The sequence below is a fragment of the Procambarus clarkii genome, chromosome 93 (assembly GCF_040958095.1).
Source record: "Procambarus clarkii isolate CNS0578487 chromosome 93, FALCON_Pclarkii_2.0, whole genome shotgun sequence".
In the NCBI taxonomy this organism is placed as follows: domain Eukaryota; kingdom Metazoa; phylum Arthropoda; class Malacostraca; order Decapoda; family Cambaridae; genus Procambarus; species Procambarus clarkii.
This window is the reverse complement of record NC_091242.1, coordinates 7,786,125-7,803,436: the sequence shown is the minus strand read 5'-3', so window position 1 is coordinate 7,803,436 and position 17,312 is coordinate 7,786,125. Positions and strand designations below refer to the sequence as shown.

The 17,312-nt window shown below is 38.0% G+C and overlaps 1 protein-coding gene across 5 annotated transcripts in view; it reads left to right on the top strand.

The window, feature by feature from the left end:
- The first annotated feature begins 389 nt into the window (after positions 1 to 389).
- The window catches only part of LOC123746804 (DEP domain-containing protein 1A), a 50,014-nt gene continuing 33,091 nt past the window's right edge, over positions 390 to 17,312 (top strand). For all 5 annotated transcript variants that reach the window (XM_045728560.2, XM_045728558.2, XM_069319461.1 and 2 more), the window contains exons 1-6: positions 390 to 566; positions 1,724 to 1,905; positions 2,852 to 2,938; positions 3,708 to 3,864; positions 4,979 to 5,190; positions 16,941 to 17,131. In XM_045728560.2, coding sequence (XP_045584516.1) covers positions 519 to 566; positions 1,724 to 1,905; positions 2,852 to 2,938; positions 3,708 to 3,864; positions 4,979 to 5,190; positions 16,941 to 17,131 — 877 coding nt within the window. In that variant the 5' untranslated portion in view covers positions 390 to 518. The remainder of the gene's footprint in view (positions 567 to 1,723; positions 1,906 to 2,851; positions 2,939 to 3,707; positions 3,865 to 4,978; positions 5,191 to 16,940; positions 17,132 to 17,312) is intronic.

Genomic DNA, 17,312 nt, shown 5'->3' with positions numbered 1-17,312 from the left:
CATTGGAATGCCCATAAAATATGGCATCGGCTTGTTAATACAAATAAAAATATCGTTATCATACATGTGAACCATGTGAACTTGCCTTAAAAAAATTATTTAATCAAATCTATTGCACTGTTTATGAATATTGAAATATAGGCGTATAAATTAAATAAATTTAACTTCATTACGAATTGCTTTTTGTTGTTTTTGGTCTTTTACTCGATGCCACATCAAATTTATCCATCTAATCTTTCAAGCTCTATTTTAATATGAGACCCCCACAATAAAAAATTATTTATTAATAATTGAAATGTTGTAAGTAAGTGAAAATATAACAAAAACAAATGTATTAGGGAAATAAAAAGAAAGCAGATATTGATATATTTGGCAACACTGTAGTAGCCTGGCAGCCAATGAGGTGGTCGGACGAGGCGCCCAAGATAGTTTTGAATGTTGTCAACACAGTCGTGAGCGATGGTGTGTGTTATCTGGGCTCTCTCTAATATTCCTGGACCTTCCTCATCTAGTCCAACATGAGCAACAAGCAGTGTATCACAGGGCCGTACCGTGCCACCAAACTGGTGAGTTAGCGCTTAGCGTGACCAGGGACAAGGATTCAGGGATGGCGTGCGGTAAAATCTTGCACAGGCTTTGGGACGAATCCCGATTTTTTAATTGTAAAATTCGTATGCATCATTTGGTTTGGTTTGGGTTAGGATTTAAAGGTACGTTGAGAAACCATCATTGGTACAATACGACTCGTATTCTCGAGATTGTAGCTCGTGAATATACAGGTAAGGTTTCTCGGTTAACGTGGATAGGAATCGTGCAATAATAATAATAAAGGTGAAAATTTACATTAGTTACCATTAGGTTATATTATGTTATATTTATACTTTCAGAGGTCCATAGGGAGTGACTGATCTTTACCAGAATGCCAATCACCCAGTTGCTAAATTCGTGGGTTATTTACTCCAAAGTGAACTGGGGGCATCATATTTAAGGACACATTGGTCTTGCATAGGAATTGTTCCTTGGACGTTTTGGTTTATGAACTGACTGTGCTCAACACACTACTGGTGACTAGCTTTATTCCTAGTGCTAGGAAATATCACTACTTTGTATGATTAAGTCTGACCTGTATTGTGTGTTAATTTGCTATCCTCCCCTTTCCTCTTCCAAAAACTAAACTCAAAAGATAAGTTGAATATTTCTTAAATCGGTAATATAAGGTAGTGATTGTAAAATTACTTTATTTTTAAGGGGAGTGAAAGTTTACAGTGTGCTGTAATTTGATTACAGTATTGTGTATAATTGCCTCCAATTTATCACTAGATTATCTAAAATGTTAAGACCACAGTTAGTAGAAAATTTTGGTGTGAAAATGAATGGGTGCACAACTAGGTCCACATATTTTAGTATGGAAATTCACACATCTCTAACACTTGATAATTACTTACTGCAATATTTGATATAATTTTCCTGTATTATTAGAGCAATGAATTTATGTATAGTATACATTAACATAGACTACTGCCCATCATAAACATATGCCACACTGTCAATATTTTAATAAAATATAAATGTTCTTGTATTTTGAGGTGTGCTTAGGTTCTTTATACAGGATATCCAGTACCTTGACAGGAATTGAAAACACATTTAATTTATTATATGGAATGTGCATTATTTTACATATGCTGTATACAAATTTTAGCCCTAATTTTGGATATGTTTTCAGTGGAATGATGCAGTACGGTCCTTCTACAATGGAATGCCAGTCTCACGACATTGGAAGGGTTTACGGCAATATGACAGGTGTTTTACAGCTACAGAAGCCATTGACTGGTTGCTCAATCACCTACAGAGTAACCCAAACTTTGGTGACAGTGTTTCAAGAGACCAGACTGCTAAACTTCTTAGGTACAGTATATAGGAAAAACTGTCTTAAGATCAAATATTTATACTATATTCTTGATCTATATCATAAGGTCACATTTAAACTGTGTGTCTACAGTATTTGACCAGACCACACTAGAAGATGAAGGGACGACGACGTTTCGGTCCATCCTGGACCATTTTCAAGTTGATTTGTCCCTTCACCTTCTAGTGTGTGGTCTGGTCAAATTACTTAAGCCACGTTATTGTGACTAATTGCCTGCATGTGTATCTATTTGTTGAACTACTTGTGGAAATAAGGATGCATTGTTGATGTAAAATTGTAGAGCTATTAAAGCCTATACAAAAATTTTGCTTGATTTTCTTAAGAGATAATGCTTGTTTGGTACTTTTATTTAAATGTATACAATACATAGTAGTTACAATATATATAACAAAATTCTTACATCCTATTGCCAGGAGTATTTCTAAATCTTTTATCAGCATGCAAGTAAAGTGCCTGTTTAATTAAATTTGTAAATTGACAATGCAAGTTTATGAAGATGCCTTAGCAGATACGTTTTGATTGTGAGGTTAATGTCCTGGCTAATCAGGCCAATACCTCGCTATACAAACCACCAGCACTGCCAATCACACTACCACCACCCACCCTGGACTTCACTCCCTACCAACCATGTGCTGGTTCATCACAACATCTGCTCTGTTCTTGTTTCCCTGTGGTTGTGTGTGTGTGTGCATTTGTTTTAAATATACTGTACTGTACTATATTTAGCTCCTACAGTACATAGGAAAGGGGGTGGCATTTTGTATTTACAAATATTCATATAATTTGTATAGTACAGTACTGTATAGCAGTTCATTATTTGCCTGTCATTTTGAGGTTGTAAATATCTCTTATGGTTTCATGTAAATCCCAGATGATCAGGCTAGGAGCTGTGATTTGGCATTTATCCCCTTTCATCATTTTCAGAAAATTCTTAAAAGCTGGCCTGATTGAAGATGTGCGTGGAAATACAACACGACCCGATGACTTCAAGGATAGTAGAGAACTCTACAAGTAAGTTGCATTGAGCCAGTACTGTAACTACCATATATAATTTGTTAAGGATTGTATTACATCCAGCCATAATTACATCCTGGATGGATATAATATTCATAGTAGTATGGAGGACAGTTGAAATATTTTTTATTGGCTATCTGTGCTGCAAAAATGTTAGGTCATTAAAGATTATTCCTAATGCTTTTGCTTAATGAGATTACAAATATGTCGAAACTTTGCCAACACTGTTAATTAAATTGTCCATTGTCCTTTGCATTGTAGATTCAAGACCAGGCATTTCCTTCTTCACAACTGAAATAATTTAATACCACGTACATTAACTCTTGATACAATATGTGGCAGTCATGACATTTAATAAAGTTTCAAAGATTCTCCTTATCTGGATAACGGCAATAAATTTATACAGTATTGTGCTGGTTGCTAATGTTTAAATTATAGATTTAATTTAAGAATAGCAATAATATCTAGTAATATCACTACAGAAATAATGTCCAGTGTTAGAGGTATTGCTAAAGTGTATACAACACAGCCACCCAGAGCCAAGACACTTCAAAATCTTCTCATTCCCCAATCCAAACTTTGTCCCTCTCAAACATAGCAGGCTAGTTAGTATGGCACTGAAGGTGCTAATTAGAATTTGTTTATGGTTATCTGCTCTTCAGTGCAACTTAAAATGTAAAAACAAAGTTTTATTAGTTATAATACCATAGGATCTATATTTAAATTTGTTTAATGTTCTAATTGCAATTTTTTTTTTTCTGTATAGGTTTAGCAATAGATCACCTCTGAAAGCATTACGCACGCCTCGCACACCTGGTCGACCAGTATTAGGAACTTTGCAAAACAATGCCTCCAATCATATGGAAAACCAAGATGGAGCATCTCCATTTTTAAGAAAAAGGTTTCAGGGATCAATAAGAAAGGTTTGTAAACTTTTGCCTTGATAGAAGGGGATAATTTTTTAGGGTTCAAACTGGTAGAGGATAGTGGGGTGGGTTTTTACTGTTGGGGAAACAGTTAACACAATTATTGAACTGGGAACGTGGAGGCAAAATTGTGGGGGTTGGGGAAACCAAGTATCTTTATTTAGTAATGTACTGTATTCTCAAGGCAATAGTGGGGGGGAGGAAAAGATGAACATATATTACACAAATAGGAGTATTCAAAGTAACATAGATGACTTGAGTGCTCTTTTGGGCACAGAAACCACAAATGTTGATGAATGTAGAAATAGGAGTATCAGAATTAAAAATTGAAGGCCTAAGGGATATAAAATTTTAAGTACATTGATAGGAAGATTAAATAAGGAAAGTAGCCATTAGTTAAAATAATAAATGTTTAAAATGTAATAATATCTGATTCCCACAAAAACTGTTTGAATTGAAATCAATGATTTCAATTCAGTTTCATAAGTCATACTGTATACTGTAATGTATAGGCCACCAAACCTTGATAGAATTGAAGGAAGAAATATAAAATTGAAATATTTGAAGCATCTAGATCTAACATTATTTGCATTATTGGTGACCTTAAATTGAGAAGAATAAATTTAACGAATAAAATAGGAAGGATAAATTTAACGAATAAAGAATAAATATAAGGAATAAAATAATGAATAAAAGAATAAATTTAACAAATAAAATAACGAATAAAATAGGAAGTGCTGAGGGAGAAGATTTTCTAGGATTAGTTGGTTTGCTTTCTTAAACAACATATGGAGCCAACATTGGAAAATATTTTGGACCTGGAACTGACACAGGTAGATTACTTAATATCAGAATGAGTGAATTGGGAAATTAGATTTAACAGAAAGAGAAAAATGGTTTGTGGTAAATGGTATGAAAGTATGTATAAAGAAATGTAATATACTTGGTGCTACCATGTGGCCATCCACCGAGAGGTGCTCTAGAGTGAATGAGAGATCAAAGATAGTAAAAGGTTAAAATAGAAAATTTGGTAGTAATATTTTATTGTGTATTAGACACTAATGTAAAGTGCTTTACCCTTGAATTATAGTACTTAAAATTTCCATTTCAGTCGACCAAAGGAACTGAAAATCTGGATGACAGACCGTGCAATGGTTCAATCCGTACTAAAAATGGACCAAAAAGAGCAGGGTCAATTCATTCTGGAGAAAACGCCGTCAATGAGATAAAAGACCGAGGAGGTATGCAAGAGTGCCATCTAGTAGCCAAGCAGCTGTCCAAGGCTGAAACCAATGACGTATGGAAACACGTCCTGTTTGGCAAGTAAGTTAGGGCTAGGATTCATTGCATGACAAATGGCAGCTTAAGTACAATATATGCATTCACATGCATATTCTGTAGTTCTTGTGGATTTTGTAAAAAATAAATAGTTATCAAACTAATAATTTTTCATTTAAATCCTCATTAGATTAATTAAAATATTAATAGCATTGCCAAGTTGATCTGTGGTCTAACAGATGGGTTAATTATAGTTCTTTGTAAAGTAGACTTCATCTGCCATTCCTTTTAATATTTATTATGTTCTAAAATTTGCAGCATGTAATTTTTCTTTTTTGTAACTGATTTATTGCAGTTCCTTTTTAATTACTTTATTTGGTAACAATTAAATTCTGTACTAACACTTCTTAAGAAGTTCAGAAAATATCCTTAGCACAATAAGGTCACATTGACATGTCATTACTAACTGAAATGTTCAGATAAAACTTAGAAATGCAATTGGCTTGTTAAAGCTTTTAAAAAACATTAATACATAAAATGTGTACTGCTGTAACGGGGGGTGGGGGAAATAGCTCTATCTTGTCCATTATTCCACCCCCCAGTTAACTAACGAAGCCGGGGGAAACAGCTCTCTCTAGTCCGTTATCCCGTCCCCAGTTAGCTAACTATTCTAGAGCACCCTCCAGAGGTCCTAAGGCAGCCTCTCTCGTTCAACACCTTGTAACCTAGGTATTTGACTACCTAGGTGCTAAGAGTACAAGGCGCCGTAACTGGATCAGCTACCCGGAACTCTAGAGAGAACTCTAGAATACAGAATCATTGCCACAAAACGTATAAGAGAAAGCGAAAGGAAAGAAATGAATAGTGAAGTAATTAGTGAGGGTTTGGGGTGAGAGGGAGAGAGGTGGGAGGGGCGAGGATGGTCATTAGTTGAAAGTGAGAGTTTAGAGAGGGGTGGAGGGAGAGGAGTAGATAGGTAGAAGGAGAAGAGTAGATAGTAGGAGTAGAGTAGATAGTAGAAGACGAAATGCTGCCACCATCCATTCATGATCATTACATACAAGACAAGGAATGGAACTTGCCTGTATCACAAAATTCTCAAAAGATGTTATCATGAGTTCATTATTAGTATGTTCCCTCTGTACCATGTATCAACTCCAAACATGTACTCGTTAATATCATGAAACCAGTAACCACAGAGGCTTTCTCACCTCAACTCAAAATCTCTAGGGAACAAAGTTAAACACAATTTAAATAATAAATTCATAATTATATTTCCCATGAAGTATCATAATTTAGCAATTCAATTAAAATGTTCCAGTTTAATATTTAAAGTGAGTCATCCTCCAAGAATCTGAGAACCCTACAACTTGACTGCCCCTGATCATCACACAACACTTGTAAAACACGACCAAGTCACCTTAATGTTCACTCACCGAGGACTGAGTCTAAGTTGAATAGAGAGGGGGGGGGGTCTGTAGTTGACAGAGACTCCCGCCCTGCCGGCCGACAGCCTCCCTGGTAGGGCTGTCTTCTCTCTCTGCTGGCTCGTGTGCTGTTCTGTCTCGTTAATGCTCTTTGCTGGATAGCTCTCCGAGTTTATATTGGGGAACCTAGTAGCTAACTCCGCCCACAAGTAGATAGCCTCCGGCACTACCAAGCCACTCCTTAAACGTCGGCTTGTTTGAAGGCTACCAGACTACAATTAAGAGCTTAGCGGAAGCAAGGTGAAATTCTCATGATCTGACCTCAGGTCACTTGAGGTCATTAACGCTTTGAGGTGTGAGATCTCAGGCAGACAACTGGCGCCTCTCAGATCCTTGTCTGTGACTCATGTACTCTATATATATTTTAAATAAACTAACTCAAACACTTTTACAGTGTTACATCTCCCCTTCTCCCCGAAATAAAGTTTTTGCAACACTGCTAAAGCAAGCTAGCTGTGTGCAACAACTTTATTAACGAAAAAAAAAAAAAATACATCCTAGCTAAACAAATATACATCATCCTACTCTAAAAAAATGAAATATGTAGACAGACGTCCATTGTCTCTGGCTGGGCGACGTCACTGCTTGGTCTTGTAGATAATCCTGTACCACATTTCTTCAACACAACTGCCTCCGTCGCTTCTCCGTCGTTAACGCACAACAACCCTTGGTCAACCCGAAAGCCGTTACTACTTGAACTGCGCACAGGACCGTGGAATTCGGTTGTCCCAGCTGATCTGTAATTGGCCCTACGTCAGTCACCATGAGAGACGTATATTGGGGTTCTTCACAGCTATAGGGACTACAAGTTTCGAGACCTTCATCTAGTTGCCAACAGTAGAAATCCCATCCTACTCTTCTTCCTCCCTGTTGCTCCAGCACGCCTCCTTCAGAGAGCTACTTCTGACAGCCACATCAAGTCCGCACGACACAGGAAGAATCATTCAACAGAGCAACATGCTTGCAGGAGGGGCGGCCAGTTAAGGCAAACGATCCTGTCTTGCAATTACGCTCCATGCAATGATGCTGACACCAGCAAGGGACACTAGGTATCATGTCTCACTCAGCTTGTCTTATATTCTTCTTCTTCTTTCTTCTTTCTTCTCTCTTCCTTCTTCTCTCTTCTTTCTTCTCTCTTCCTCCTCCCATGGGTCTTTGACAAGCGACCTGGGGTCCATTGGGGTCCGTCCGTCCTGGGGTCCATCCTGGGTAGACCGATGTTGGTGGGACAGACTGGAATCGTTGTTGCTCCTCTTCCATTTTTACTGGGTCGTCTGGGGTCGTCTGCAGAACGACCTGGGGTCCACTGGGGGTCCGCTGGGGTCCGTCCGTCTTGGGGTCCAATGGGTAGACCAATGTTGACCGACCGAGAGGGCTGCATCTTGGGGTCCCCTGGGGTGGTGATGGTGGTGGAGCCATGACCTCCAGGTAGTGGGCTGGTCGTGGTGGTGGTGATAAACGCCCCTGAGTGTGGTACACAGCAGCCGTCTCCCTCTTCTGTATATGCGCGTCTCTCCTCTCTTCTGGCTCCCACCTGTGAATGAACAGAAAGGCGACAATACCGTGCTCCCAAGATGTTTGTGTGACCCTGTAGTTTGTATAGGGTTTACACAGTCAATTCATACCGCTCTCCTCCTGGCAACAACTACACTTAAATTTTTAAAATAATCCAATTAATACTGAATGATACTGACTTGGTGGAACATAAGACAGTAACAGAGGAAAGTTTAGAGAAGAGAGAATAAGGTCATCACTACTTTTAACTTGACACAAAAAAAATCAACACTAATAGACAAAACACTAGCCTAAACTTAACTGTACCGTACCGTTCCTAATCTTACGTACTTAAATATCCATTACTCCCACCCTTAACCTACAGCCACCTACGTGACCCAGAGTGTTTCCCTAGCTTCTCCACCGGTCAACAACTCAAAACTGCTGCCACCCCTGTGACCAGACTATCTAACATCGAGCGTCCCCAACGTGAAGTCTACTGACATACTAAGCCTCCCCCTAGCATGCTGTACAATACCAGTACACCTCGGGTTATTGCGTTCAAATGGAGTAAAACAGTCGATCGCAATAATCTGAGCAGAACCACTAAAAACTACTTAAAAACTATTTAAGAACTACACCTGCCACTCCCCACTGACCTGGAGACCAGCGGTGGCTGGGTGTCCCCGTGGGACATGCGAGGTCACCTGTCACACTCAGCTTACCTGCACAACCAACACCGCTAAGTTCCCAAATCACCAAATCTTATTACTAACATAAATCACTACACACGCAAGTTCTGGTGAACATTCCCTGAATACCACAAAACTCACAAAATCACTAAACACAACACCAGAGAATCACAATCTCCTAACCTGAAAAAAAGTTCGCTAACTCGCGAATAATAAACACCTGTCAAGATCTCCCTGATAGCGCCTGAGCGGCAAAAAGACACGTGGGACTGAACAATGTTAAAAGAACACCAATACCTTAAACATTGTTCAACACCGCTGCCATCATTGTAACGGGGGGTGTGGGAAATAGCTCTATCTTGTCCATTATTCCACCCCCCAGTTAACTAACGAAGCCGGGGGAAACAGCTCTCTCTAGTCCGTTATCCCGTCCCCAGTTAGCTAACTATTCTAGAGCACCCTCCAGAGGTCCTAAGGCAGCCTCTCTCGTTCAACACCTTGTAACCTAGGTATTTGACTACCTAGGTGCTAAGAGTACAAGGCGCCGTAACTGGATCAGCTACCCGGAACTCTAGAGAGAACTCTAGAATACAGAATCATTGCCACAAAACGTATAAGAGAAAGCGAAAGGAAAGAAATGAATAGTGAAGTAATTAGTGAGGGTTTGGGGTGAGAGGGAGAGAGGTGGGAGGGGCGAGGATGGTCATTAGTTGAAAGTGAGAGTTTAGAGAGGGGTGGAGGGAGAGGAGTAGATAGGTAGAAGGAGAAGAGTAGATAGTAGGAGTAGAGTAGATAGTAGAAGACGAAATGCTGCCACCATCCATTCATGATCATTACATACAAGACAAGGAATGGAACTTGCCTGTATCACAAAATTCTCAAAAGATGTTATCATGAGTTCATTATTAGTATGTTCCCTCTGTACCATGTATCAACTCCAAACATGTACTCGTTAATATCATGAAACCAGTAACCACAGAGGCTTTCTCACCTCAACTCAAAATCTCTAGGGAACAAAGTTAAACACAATTTAAATAATAAATTCATAATTATATTTCCCATGAAGTATCATAATTTAGCAATTCAATTAAAATGTTCCAGTTTAATATTTAAAGTGAGTCATCCTCCAAGAATCTGAGAACCCTACAACTTGACTGCCCCTGATCATCACACAACACTTGTAAAACACGACCAAGTCACCTTAATGTTCACTCACCGAGGACTGAGTCTAAGTTGAATAGAGAGGGGGGGGGGGTCTGTAGTTGACAGAGACTCCCGCCCTGCCGGCCGACAGCCTCCCTGGTAGGGCTGTCTTCTCTCTCTGCTGGCTCGTGTGCTGTTCTGTCTCGTTAATGCTCTTTGCTGGATAGCTCTCCGAGTTTATATTGGGGAACCTAGTAGCTAACTCCGCCCACAAGTAGATAGCCTCCGGCACTACCAAGCCACTCCTTAAACGTCGGCTTGTTTGAAGGCTACCAGACTACAATTAAGAGCTTAGCGGAAGCAAGGTGAAATTCTCATGATCTGACCTCAGGTCACTTGAGGTCATTAACGCTTTGAGGTGTGAGATCTCAGGCAGACAACTGGCGCCTCTCAGATCCTTGTCTGTGACTCATGTACTCTATATATATTTTAAATAAACTAACTCAAACACTTTTACAGTGTTACACTGCTTGTACATAGTGGAGTTTAATGTAAACAGGAGGGATGTTCCATAAGTCACAGCAGTAATCACAGTTGTTGGTATATTTCTTATAATGAATCTCTTCCCATGTACAGTACATTGTTTCCAACCTAGCAGTAAGGTGTCAACTGTAAACTTTCCTCTGCACCTTTCCATACATTTCACCATTTGCTCATTACTAACATCTAGCAGTGTCATCCTTCCACCTCTTGGCTTGGCATTTTATCTTCCTTTCATACATGCTCTTAATATATCTGCCCGCCTTTCATACCCATGGCAGGCATTTGGTTCACTCTTCTCACTTTAAATCCAGTATTAAAAGGCTGTTGTATGGCTGATAATGCACTGCATTAATGTAGTATAACATAAGCATTTTTGTTACTTTTACTGTTACATAAGTTACTGTAGTACCAGTATTATCTTTCTTACTCCCCCTCTTACCCACTTTCACTGAATGGGTAGAGTCAGCCTAGAGAAAATAGGGAAGCAATATTTGTCAATGAAGCATGGCTGTGCTGTATAGCTACATGACAACATGCTTTTTGTCATTCACGTGCTAATATTTTAATAAATACTGTACATAATGCATTCTGGTGACACAAAAATTGCATTTACTGATACTGATGTACAATACTGTATTTGTATAAAATGTTAAGAGCCCACGCAAACCGCATATGCAATGGAATTTAAGATGGAATAGGTTAGTCCCTGTCATTGGAGTGAGCTTGCACACTAGTACAGTATACTCAACAAACATTACAAACATTTCAACAAAAAATTAAAAGGCAAAAGTATAGAATAAACACTGTAGATTAAATGGAAAGTTAAGGAAGAAAGAGACCTGGAGTGATAATGACTAGTGATCTACAGCCAAATGTTCAGTGAAAAGAGGCCGTGGAACAGCTAAATTAAATATTAGGCTTCATCAGGCAGTCTTGAGAAGTTAGATTTGGAAATAAGTCATTCTTGCTCTTTACAATTAATTAGGTCATATTTTGTAATATTGCCTACAGTTCTGGTCATTATATTGTCTTTGAGAGAAAATATTGGAGAATTGTATTGTTCAGCACTGATTAACAACGCTATAAAAACTTAGATATAAATTGAAATTGCTAAAAAGAACTTAATTTTTGTTTTCAAAGGCAAAAACACAAAAAACCAGGCAGTGTGATACAAGCATTAATGGTTATTAGTAGGGTGTATGAATCCTGACTTTTAAAAAGCTGCCGATGTTGTAGTTGTGAGCATGGTACTTGTCATTTGTTGTGATAGTGGTGCTTGTAGGCGGTGGTGTTGGTGTTGTGTAATGGGGACATGTGGGTATGCTAAGGTGACCAGGGTTAATACAATTTGTACAAACATAATGCGTGACATTGGCTATAAAATTAATCATCACTCCAATGAAGCAAAGTACTTTTTATTTTTAACAGAATAGTAAATATGAGGAATACTATGCCAAGGGATATAATTCAGTGATATTACATAAATACCTTTAACAACAATTGGCTTAGACAAATACAAATAATAAAATGCTTGGATTTTACCACCATAAGTTAAGAAACAAGCTGACAAATTTGGATCCATTAATCTTTGGCAGTTTAATTCTTTGGTAACTGCTAGTTCTCGGTACATTGTGAGGGTACATAGTGCCTTCAATCTGTAAGAAAATCTGTAGGAGCTGTGATGAGGATTTGAGACTGGGTATTCCCAGGCAATTTATGAAGGTGTATTTAGGTTGTTGTATTTATACATTTAAATTATCCTAGTTAATTACCTTATTATTTTAGGGTCGTCAAATTCATTTATTTTGCTGTTATATGTGGGTGGGATATGATGTTACCTGTCACGGCTGCTCTGCTGGACTTTTGCTTTGAGCCATCTGGTACTTAGGTATGGAAAAATTTAAGCTCCTAAATGAAATTCAGGGTACAAGATACACTTAGACCTACTCACAGTAGGAACACAGCATGTAAATGATCTGAGAATAATGTCTGGCAACCTAACATTTAGGAAAAAAATCCAAGCAAATATAGTGTCCCTGCTTATGCCTTCTCACTGGGTAAGGAGGCATAAATGTTTCAGCCACTTAACTGAAAACATGAAGGTGATGGGGCAATCAGAGGTGGATATAGCAAAGGCAACATGCAGGATAGTGAAGTAGCAGCCTAAGACCCCAGCTGACTTGGGCTGCCATTTGGTGGTGGTTGGACACATCGTTAGGGTATTTACCCACAGCAATGTTATGTTGCCTTGTTTACCTTGTGTAGCCTAGTTTCCTAAAAACTAGTATTTTTTTCCATTTATGGTTTCTGGTGGGTTTTTTCTCAGTTTTGAGTTTTCATGATTGCAATGGTCTCTTTTGCCAAACTTTAGTTCTGGCTTCAGATGGTAAGGATGGATCTCAAATGCGTAATGTAATTAGGCAAGGCTTGGCAGTATCGGAGCTTAGCTTGGGGAGCTAGTGGGGGGGGGAACACGTGCAGTTTAATTATATTCAACACCTTGTTTTTATAGAAATGGTGTAAGTTTGGCTCGTTAACCAAGACCCATGTAGTAATTCTGATAGTGTTTTTGATTGCTTACTATAGATAAGGTTACTTTGTACTATCGGCAAAGTCATTATCATCGAAATAAAATTTGGTGTTTCCCACAAGTATTTCGACATTTCTGGATGACATTAGCGAACAGAATAGTAGCACGGAAGTGGGTTGTAATACATGCATCCTTTGAGTTGTCAGGAACAGATTTGTGGGCAATATAGGTTAATTAAAATAAACTTTTGAAAACTGCATTATTCCGGGGATCAATGATGATGTATGTATGATGATAATCTCTCTCTTAGGGTTAAGATAATTTTTATTATATTCAGATATACTTTGTCTAAGCTTATCTGAAGTTGATTAAAAAATTCTTACTGGTTAATCTGGACATTTTACAAAAATGTTTTGTACATGAAGACATGTAAAGAAAACATTGTCTTGCTGTGAGAAGTTCAAGGTCAAAAGCATCCTTATGGGACAAAAATTAAACTCTGACTGTGGTACCACTGTGGTACTGGTCACTGCCCTTGATATCACATTAAATATAAAGATATCTCAGACATTAGAGCACTTTCCTTACATATCATGGCTATGAAGACTGACAAGAAAGGCTATGACCCTTACAGCATTTGAAGTCAAAGGTCTTGGTATCATTCATGAAAAGTGACACTGGAAGGCAATAAGCTACCTGATGCATGTTTCATAGAATGGAAATAACATGTCAAGTATCTAGTAATAATGTCAGATCAAATATTTAATGAGAATAACAATGTTGCATCTGCTTAGGAAAATTATAGGGTGCACCCAAAATGCACCTTATGGAAAAAAAAAGATGAGGTATACCATACATGGAAAATACTTGATCAGGTTCCAAATATAGTATATGTAATAAACTTATTGGACCTAAAGATATGTAAGTGTAGAATAGACCCAGAATAGAGTTGGAATTCCATATGCACAGAGAACAATGTAGGAATTTCAGAGACCCATGGCTCTTCAACCTCCTTCCACCATGTACGGTACAGTATAAAGAAATATGACTGGAACAAAAGTGGATGTTTTCAAAGAGGTAATTGGTTAGTTTCATGCAGGAAGTGCAGGACGAGCTGAGTTATAGTATTTGAAAGCTTGAAGGCCAATTTAAGCAACAGCCTGACAAAGTACATTATCAAACAACCTGGCTGCAGGTAGGGCTTAGAAATAACAAAAATTGAAACAAACATAAAAAACTGGGTACAGGAATTCACACGAGTAGAAAGTTTCCGAATTCTAAAATGTAATGTTCTACTGGGTCTAAAAGCAAATTAGAGATTTATAACTTTTTCTTGATATTAACCTGAATAGGAAATCGGATAAAAAGGTTATACCAAACGAGAAACAAAAAATTCAAATTGGTTAATTTTTAGAGTTTGCCGGTAAAAAAAATTGGCTAAATCAAATGTCAGGCTAACCTGAATGTGGAATGAGCCCCATATAATTCAGATATTCAGATAATCAAGTGTAGACAGTACTGTGTGTGTGTGTACTCGCCTAATTGTGGTTGTGTAGGTTGAGCTTCAGCTTTTTGGTCCTGCCTCTCGACCGTCAACCAACTGGTGTACACATGAGCCATTTGGGCTGTATCATATCTACATTTGAAACTGTGAATGGAGACTGCCTCCCCCATATCACTGCCTAGTGAATTCCATTTAACTACTGACCCTGAAAACGTTCTTTCTAATGTCTGTGTGTTTGTAACTACATACAAGTAATTGTAATTACCTAAGTGTGATTACAGAATGAGAGCTATGTTTATAGTGTTCATCTTTCCAGTATTCTTTGTCATGTAATGCTTTGAAACTACTGATGGTTGGAACATTTGGTAGATGTTCTAACCATCTACCACTGTTTGCAAAAGAAAACTGTAATATTTTTTGACACCTTTGTTTCCTTAACATGAATCTGTGTCCTCTTTGTTCTAGAGGTTGTCGGTTTCAGGAGTTCGTCAATACAGTATTGTTGATTGCCGTTACAGTAATTTACTATTTTGTATGTGGTGATCCTATTGCCTCATTGTCTTCCATCTTCTAACTTTTGCATATTTAACGCCTGTAGCCTTTCTTTGTAACTTGTTTTTCAGCGTTATATGACAATTCTGGGAAGATGGGGACACCATGAGCATAGCTCTCATTCTGTTACTATACTTAGGTAATTAGACATGCTCACACTTTGTGAAATATATGATGAAGGCACACATTCATTCCCAAACAGATGCAGGACCAGAAAACAGAATTTGTTCAATAGAAATGGTGAGAGGGCAAGAGAGGAAAAGACAAGAAAATGGGTTCAATATAGGAAGATGCCTAACTTAAACATACCAGCACTACAAGCAAGCAAGAAACAAATACACAGCAGTGACGAGAGAACCAGAAAGGAACTTTGAGGAAAGGATTAGTAGATAAATGTAAAACAGATCCAAGTCTTATCTATAAATTCATTAAAAGCAAGCTGCATGTTAAGGATGAAATCCAGAGATTGAGAATGGGATACAGGACTACTGAGAACGAAGAAAAAATGTGTAACATGCTAAATGCACACAGTTCCAAAATTTATAGACCCATATCATTAATAAGCGTGTTAATTTAACTATTAACTAGAAAACGTTAAAACCAAATGGGTTGAACACCTGGAGAGTAATGACATCATAACGGACAGACACTGCGGCTTTCGAACAGGAAGCACATGGCACATGAGTAACAAATCTTAGTTTTTATGATAGAGCCACAGAGATTTTACAGGAAAGAGGTGGTAGGGTTGACTTTCAATCTGGACCTAAAAAGGCTTTTGACAGAATCCCACACAAGAGGCTGTTCTGGAAACTGGAACATGCTGGAGAGGTGACAGGGAGAAAACCCTGTCACCTCTCCAGCAGATTCTTAGTAAGCCAAGAGAGCAGTGAGACACCTTTCGTGTGAGAAAGGTGTCTCGCCTTTCGAAAGGTCGAAATGTGTGAGACACGTTTCGCAGGCATACCTAGTGGTATGCCTGTGAAACGTAAGAGTGAGTGAGTGATATGCCAACAAGACTCCTATGTAATGGTAAGGTACTATGAGTAGTTTTCTGTATAAAATGTATTTTTTAGGTAATATTTTGGCAGGTGTGGAACGGATGAATTCAATTTACATTATTACTTATGGGAAAATACGTCAATTCATACTTTTCGGTATTCGTTCCATCTCTGGGAACGGATTAACTACGAAAACTGAGGTACTCCTGTGTTATAAACGGAATGTGGTGGTAACAATGAATGAATGCACGCATGAAGTTGGATTACATTTTAGTACTGTAATTTTGCACAGTATAGTATTCATTGCATTATTCATTGACTGCAGAAATGTACACTGTTGATAGAGATCTTTGATTCTTGATCTTGTTTCTTCCTCTGATATTTGCAGTTTTCTGTAGTTAAGCTTAATTTTCAAATATTGATCTCTTAAAAAATTTTAGTTTTAAAACCTTTCTTGAAGACAAGATATGATTTGTTTAAGGCATGTGTGAAAGGCCTGGAGCTAAAGTATATGTAGCATTATGTGGTCTAGCCATTGTGTGTAGTTGGCCTAAGTCTATTGTGTGTGTGATAAATTGATTCAATCTTGAGTAGGCTAATTTGTTTTTATATTGCAGGTCTCCATATCTCTTCTTAGTATTTAATTTCTAAATCTAATTTTGTTAAGAGCTTTTTAATATTATGCTTTATGTAAAAGTATACCTTGAAACTTGTAAAACTGTTTAACCTTTCATTTGACTTAGCACATAATGAATTGAGCATGCATACCTATTATAGTTCATACTTGGAAAAACACAGATTGACTGCAATAAACACAAAGAAATGTATGTACAATATACCTGACTTTGACAGGCTAGACACGGTGTGTGAACGATTATTGTTTGGTGACACCGCCTCCATACTAGACCCCAGTCTAGTGGAAGGAGAGTGGATACATCACAATATGACCAAACTTACTTCAAGGGGTGTGGTTCAGGTTCCCGAGGCTCATCCTGACGACCTTCCCAATTGGATCCTCACTGCTATGAAGTGCATGGCACACTGTAAGTGATTTTTGTTTCCCCATCATCAATGTGTATGGTAATCAAAATATATAATGAGTAGAACAGTTCCTGAAATAAACAAAATTAGCGGACAAAAAAAAACATTAATTGGGCCAGAAAGTAAAAATTAAACTACAGTGCATCCTTACTCTAACGAACTTGAAGTTAGTTCAGAATCAGT